Below are 7,056 nucleotides of genomic sequence, written 5' to 3'. Positions count from 1 at the left end.
CTCTGACAGCAGGTGGCGCTTATGGAAAAGCTGAATTAGAGCTGTTTCCCGTAACCTTTGGACAAAGCAGTATTGCGATTAAGAACACTTCCTTTAGGTATTACATGGAGCGAAGATGAAAACAAAACGCCATCGAATCGTTTCTGAAGACAGTCAGAACCTTCAGAGGTACATTCATATAATTAATTAATTCATATATTCATTTGTATAATTCCCTTAGCACTCTTTTAAAACCTCCCAGCTTTTCCGCCCTGTTTTCACTCAAAACGAAACTACTCTGCATGCTGTGCGCACGTGACACTGTTACTTAAAACTGTGCTTTATGCTGGACAGTATTTATTTATCGCGAGTTGTTCAAACCGCGGTAATCTAATACGGTTTTAATGATAATTAAAAGATGAAATGGTAATACTAACCGTGGGGAATTGTATCATGATTTATCGTCAAACCGGTAATCGTTACATCCCTAATACTTTATATAAGCATTCCATAACCATGGAAGTGTTCAATAACTTTTTTGTAGATAAAATTTTAAAGTATGCTTTAAGAAAAATGCTTAAATTCAAATAAAATGGTGCTGGTTTCTATAAATGTACAAATGTAAACTTTATAGTCACTGATGATGGTAGATTTTGAAAATAAAAATAGCTACAAAACTCCAAATCTCGAGAGTGAGTGCACAGACGAGAGATGAAAAATAGAGTGTGTACAGGAAAAGCGCCGCTTTAGCCTACAGCAGTCAAGTCACAATTCACCTGAACAGATTTTACGTTATTGTTTAGAGACTTGCTGGTGTATCTGTGCTGCACATATCAAAAGAGGTGAGGCAACGCTTCGAGTACTAATCTTCTGACTAAGATGCTGTAAATCCAGCCTGCTAATGCAAAAGTGTCACTGTGTCAGCACTTCTTAATGCAAGTGCTGCTCTCCTCTGACCTACAGATTTATGAAGCTGCTTCCCCCAGAGCCTCCATCCACCTAGCAATTATACTGCATTGTATTCTTAACATTTAATTACTAAAACTTTTGCTATCTCATAAAAAAGAAGAAAAATTGTAACAAATTATGAGGATATAATCTGCATGTTATTTAGGAATTACTGTTTGCACAAGATCTTACAGTCCTAGATTTGGATTGTATATTTGTTGATATCTTGATTACAAACATACCAAGATAATCTGTTGTACATTAATAAAAATGCATAGAAGAGTGTTAAAAATAGGGCAAAATACTTCTATTTGAATTTTACATTTCACTGAGAGCCTGTGGGCACAGGCACCAACTGTATTTCCTTTTGGTTGTTCTTTATTCTTCTCATGTATTGGGGTTTATAGCAACGCTTTGAAGCGTATGGAAAAAAGTTGTGAACTGACATTTTGATATGTGTACAGCCACAAATCTGTTTTGTGTTACAAGGTGTTTTCCACTGTTCTCATAATTGCTTCTTGGAGCCATGTTGTTATTTGGTCATGAATCCATCTGTACTCCCATAAAAACCTAAGACTCTTTAAGGGCACCCTACAATCTTCTTTTTCTCTGCTTTACTGAAGAAAGTTTCTTAGAACTGTGATTCTGTCATTATTGGAAAATCAAAATGTTCCAGTTTGTGCTTTAAACGCATATTTTTCTGTGAAAGAGCAATATTTTTCACAAATGTCTTTTTCAACGACTCACAACGACTAATCCATATATAAAATACAAGAAGAATGGGTCACTTGTATGCTAGGTAAATCTGAAGTAGCGAACATTTACTTACCCACAGGTTTGTTGACTCCTAGAAATCCCGCATTACCCAGGATTTTGAAGATCTTATGAGCAGGAAATTGCCCTTCTTCCTCCCATTTATCTACATAAGGGTTGATCTCTTGATCAATGATCTGTAACACATTCAAACATAGATCAGAATGCTTTATCTGAGCACTGTAACCAAATCTGAAAATTTTATTTATAGATTTATAGATTTCAGGGAAATTGGGTGTTACATTAACATCTTGTTTGCTTGTTTGGAATAAGTGTTAATTAAACACTTATTCCATTGAAGCACGATTTTACGAGAAATTAATTTACTGGAGGAAACATCTGCACTGACACATACAACATAATCTAAAAACAACACGACAGAAACTATTCAGTATTCAATTATTTCAATTCAGTATTTAATTTCTAACAGACCTAGCAATAAGTTCACAAAGGGTACTCATCACTTCCCATCCTCTCTTTATATAACAGTAACAAAAGGCCAAAAATAATAAGACACCTTCAAGTTCCTTCAAGCTATATAGAGTGTAATAGCCCTACAATAGGTTGCTTCCTTGAAAGCAGGACCAGACACTCAACTTCCTTTTGAGTCACTTCAAGACGCCTGCCTGTTGTAATAACCACTGTGAAATATAGTGAGTGTCTGCAACAATACTCCATGTACATTTGAACCATACAAGCACAGACAAAAAATATATTCCTGACAGAGGAGTGGCATTTACAAAAAAAAAAAAAAAAAAAAAAGTTCCAAAAGGGTATAAAATTTACCATTAAAAAAAAACTGAAAATATGAATATTTATGATTCTTCCAAAGCCATTCAATATACTTTGGAGAGGAGCAGACTGTAATTTAAGTTATTATTAATCAAAATTCTTGCCTTCTGCTTGCTGTAAACCAGCAGTCTGGACATTCTGCTTAATAACTTATTTTGTGTCCCATAGAAACTGACACATCAGCCAGATTCCAAACAACATAAGGGTGAGTATTTTGGGCTAAACTATTACGTTTTAAACAGATGGAGTAGAAGTCTACGGTACAAATGCAATTAAAAGTCAACCAACCTTGTAAAACTCATTGTACTGTTTTAGTGTCTGATCACGAGAACACTATAATGTTGCAATGGGGGAGTCAAAGCAATTCATTAAAATCTACTTAAATTAAGCAAATAAGGAATTGAATTCTTTTCCCAATAATGCATTATGTGAGCAATAAAAGTAAGTTTATGAACCAATCATTTTAATTCAATTAAGGCTATAATTTTCAGCTATGGAAATGAGTCATCTTGAGCTAATATGTCAGGCTTACTATGTTTAATGGGTACAGACTGAGACAAAAACCTGTTTCAGTATGAGCTGTGAAAGTTAGAAAAATACTGCAGAGGGATGAGCACCACATTTCCCCAAAAACATGCAGACGTGCTGCTTCACTGGCCAACAAAAACGTCCTGACTCAAAAGCAGTGTTCACAGGACAAACAGCATTTCAAATCGAAAGGAAGCCAGGGGTCAACAGCACGTTAACAAACTCAGCGTGAACTAGTTTAAATTTCTTCAGCAGAAGGAATTGGCGGGAAAAACTGGCAGAGAACATATAACAGAAGCATCATATTTAGTATTGGTTTACTCAAAACCCAGAAGACCGTGACTGGATATTACGGTCAGAAAGGAAGGGTGGTCCGCCCTGTTCGAACCTACAGTGCAAGGTTCCTAATTCATAATAAAGGTTGGTGATACATTCCACAATTCTCTTGTCGGTCCGAGCAGAGAATTGTTTGCTGGAGTCCAGAACTCTGACTTTATGGTTTGTCAACACTTTATGCACCCAGAAAACATTACCATTGAACTAAACTGAATAACAGTAGGTGATGTTTCCTGGAAGTGGTAACCTCATTTGTGTGTGAAATATTTTGATTTTTTTAAATCATACTCCCTTTATTTCAATCTGAACATAACTGACGTGACTTAAGCATTTCGTAAGATTAATACTGTGTGAAGAATTTCTTCTTGAGTCATGAGATGACCTTGAGAAGAAATGCATTTTATTGTAAAATACTTTTAGCATGAGTAAAAGCTGAAAAATAAAACGAAACTTGCAAATATTATGCACTGTTAAATTTCACGCCAGTCTTTCCTTTCATTTAGATGCATAATAACATTACATGCTTCTAAGTCAAGGACTTTTCTACCTTGTTTTCAATGTGTCACTGTCTCTGGTGAGTTCTTTTAATAAACTCCATCCCTGAGCTTCACTCTATGGCATTGTTTTCATTATCCGTTGCTTTTTCTGTTTTCCACTTATATCCTTTCTCATACTAGCCTATTCCGACACACTTGAAGCCACTGGGAATTGGAGAAAGCAACTTCCTTCCCAAGCCCTGTAACCCTTCCTAGTCTACACAGTTGATATAAAAGTATAATTATAATGACTTCCAATCATTTAAATCTTATTAATTCAAATATAATTCATGTTAACATTTATCACATGCCTTAAAGAAGGTAATGAGGTATAATGGAAAGGGCATTTTTTCACTCTTTGGAGAAAAGTCTTGACCTTGCTAACTCAAAAGAATAGCTATTAGTAAATTAAATGTGACATTTAAAAAAAATAGAGATAGAGAGAGATCACTTGACGACTTCGAATACCTATAATAAGCAAGCATAAACGTTTTGGGGAAAATAAATATTTGTTTTCTAAAATGTTTGGTGTGATGGAAATGACAGCAGAACAGAAGATAGCTTTGTCATAAAAAATACAAATTATGATTTTAATGTTAATGAAATGTAACTAATAAAAAAAAACTATCTATTTGGTATAGAAGGATTTAAAAAAAATAACAAGTCTGGAGTTGACAGGCCATACTCAACTTGAGCGTCACGTGACAATCTGCGCTTCCTGGAAGCGTCAAAACAAAGCGGTTAATCTTCACAATTCAACTGTTAATCGCGAAAATGTATCTTTATATCAGAAAATACGTCATAAAATCGTTTAATTATGTCAGACACTGACAATAAAATCCCAAGCAATTCATACAACCAACCAGTTGCAACTAACTTAGCAGTGCAATGAAAGCTATAGTATGTGACCTCTTACCTACATTCACTTGCTGAAAAACAGTCGACCCGCACATTCATTTGAGTGTAATAATCAGGTAGCAAGAAACTTAATAGACATTAATCTCGACAGAGAATTGTACATTTATTAAAGATACAATACAATAGCACGCGGTCATATCTACCTTTCTCAAAGATGCTTTTAATGCAAAATGTTCCTCTGTGTAGAGAACATGATCGATATTTTCGGTAGAAACGGATGCTTTCGGATTGGAGGACGCTTTTTCTGACAAGTGCCGTTTGTTGCAGACAACTGTTGTTTTAAGTAAATTGAGATTCAAAGGCAAACCAGATCTCACGACGCGCAGTGCCATTTTGAAAAGTGTTGATCTGCGCATGCGCATCAGACCACTCAAGTAGAATTCGAATATACAGTATGCTATCAGCGCTTTAATCAAGATAACTGTAGTTAACAGGGTGAATTCGGGTAATCTTTGACATTTTTTGCAATTTTGAATTCTGCGATTTATTTCGATATCTATCTAACACATTATCAACACATTAGACTTTTCTGAAATCCCTAAAATGTTTTCTAACCACACCAAAAGAAAGAATGTAGATCGTATACCTAGAGGAGACATGCCACACCTATTAGTGTTTTTGTGCCAAAAAATAAATATATTTCTTTTTATATATATATATTCATAATTTGATAATCTGGGACAGGTCAGTTTGTAATCTGGGTCACATGTATTAGGCCTAAAAAAAAGTCTATATTCACCATACTTTATGCATGCCAAACACAATATCACCAATTTTTAAAAAGCATTATGAAAAAAAATGACAAGTACAGAAATCTCAATAAGAAAATGTATATTCCAATATCAGGAAAAATAATTTCTGTCTCTACTGTGTTAATTCATTTAAAACTCTATTAAAATTGTTTAATATTTGTTTAACATTGTATTAACATTGTAAAAAATCAACTAAAATTGAAGTAACAGCAAGCAACAATTTGATTAACGGATTATTTACTCGGTTATTCAAATTCTCCATTCTATTAAAATTGGGGCTACGGAACAAACACTCCTTGCAGGTGATATATATCCTCTCTCTCTCTCTCTCTCTCTCTATATATATATATTTGCATACGTTTCCCAGATTCCATCTCTGTAGCTTCTCTCTAGCTAGCTGGTTTAGCTAATGTGAATTTATGCTAATGTATTAACCTCTAGTAATCCATATTAACACCCATTTCTCATTATGGCATATATAATCTGGGTCCTTGTCAATAGATTTATAAAGTCCCTAAATGCATATTTCCCCCAAATGAAGACTGTCCCAGATTACCCAAAGCACGCTGTCCCACATTCTCAATCATATTTGATAATGTGAGACAACAAAAAATGTTTAAAAGGAAAAAAAAAACTAAAACACATTCAACACTTAAATACATAGTTTGTTGCTTGAATAGATCGCAAACATAATTTGACAACAATTAGGAACATTGTCTTATTTATAACAGATGTATGTCCTTAACATTAATCTAGTCAGAATCCTATGTCACTGACCTTGTCATGCAATTCCCAGGGGAGCTTCTTGATTGACAAGTGCCCCACCCCTTTCTGTGGAATCACCCCCATGACGTCATGTGATTTCAGTCACATGACATCCATACTAAAATTATAGTAAAAGTCCTGTTGTCTAAATTTTGTTAGAACAGGAAATAAACACACTGCAGCTTAGGTGTCCCAGATTACCCGAATTCACCCTATTTATAGTTCTACATTAAAACTGTGGTAAACAAGTAATGGTCAAATGAAACAAAATCCATTTTTATTAATTAAAAACGTATTAAATGTAGTTACTGTATTTTGGCAGTTAACCGCTGCTGGTACCTATCATTTTGTAATTAACAGGAAAGTGTGGCCTTTTGTCTGAATTATTATGACAAACTCCTTTAACACATTAAGTGAAATTTTCTTTAAATTCCTGTAAATTTTAAACAAAACCCATTATGACTCTTGTGGAAAATTTCACTCAGAAACTGTAGTGGCCCTTTGCCAAGTAATGTGATTTTATTGAATAGCTAAAATAGTCCACCAAGATTAAGCCTTGATTTATCATGTGAATTACAAGCTAAAACATTTCACTTTCACCCTGTTTTGTCACACAGATGTTACCCTTTAGCTGGCTGCCCACAAAATAAATACATGTATTAGTCCATCAAGTCTCCGGTGATCAGTGC

General features: G+C 34.5%; 1 protein-coding gene across 1 annotated transcript in view; it reads right to left on the bottom strand.

The window, feature by feature from the left end:
- LOC107722154 (probable acyl-CoA dehydrogenase 6) overlaps positions 1 to 5,211 on the bottom strand; it is a 20,948-nt gene extending 15,737 nt beyond the window's left edge. Inside the window, exons 1-2 of the mRNA XM_016530403.1 lie at positions 4,994 to 5,211; positions 1,757 to 1,877 (exon numbers count right to left, since the gene is read on the bottom strand). Coding sequence (XP_016385889.1) covers positions 1,757 to 1,877; positions 4,994 to 5,206 — 334 coding nt within the window. The 5' untranslated portion in view covers positions 5,207 to 5,211. The remainder of the gene's footprint in view (positions 1 to 1,756; positions 1,878 to 4,993) is intronic.
- Between the last annotated feature and the right edge of the window lie 1,845 nt (positions 5,212 to 7,056).

This window comes from Sinocyclocheilus rhinocerous, unplaced genomic scaffold (genome assembly GCF_001515625.1).
Source record: "Sinocyclocheilus rhinocerous isolate Xijiao unplaced genomic scaffold, SAMN03320098_v1.1 scaffold781, whole genome shotgun sequence".
Lineage (NCBI taxonomy): Eukaryota > Metazoa > Chordata > Actinopteri > Cypriniformes > Cyprinidae > Sinocyclocheilus > Sinocyclocheilus rhinocerous.
Note: the sequence above shows the minus strand (reverse complement) of the source record. Positions and strands in the feature narration are given on the sequence as shown.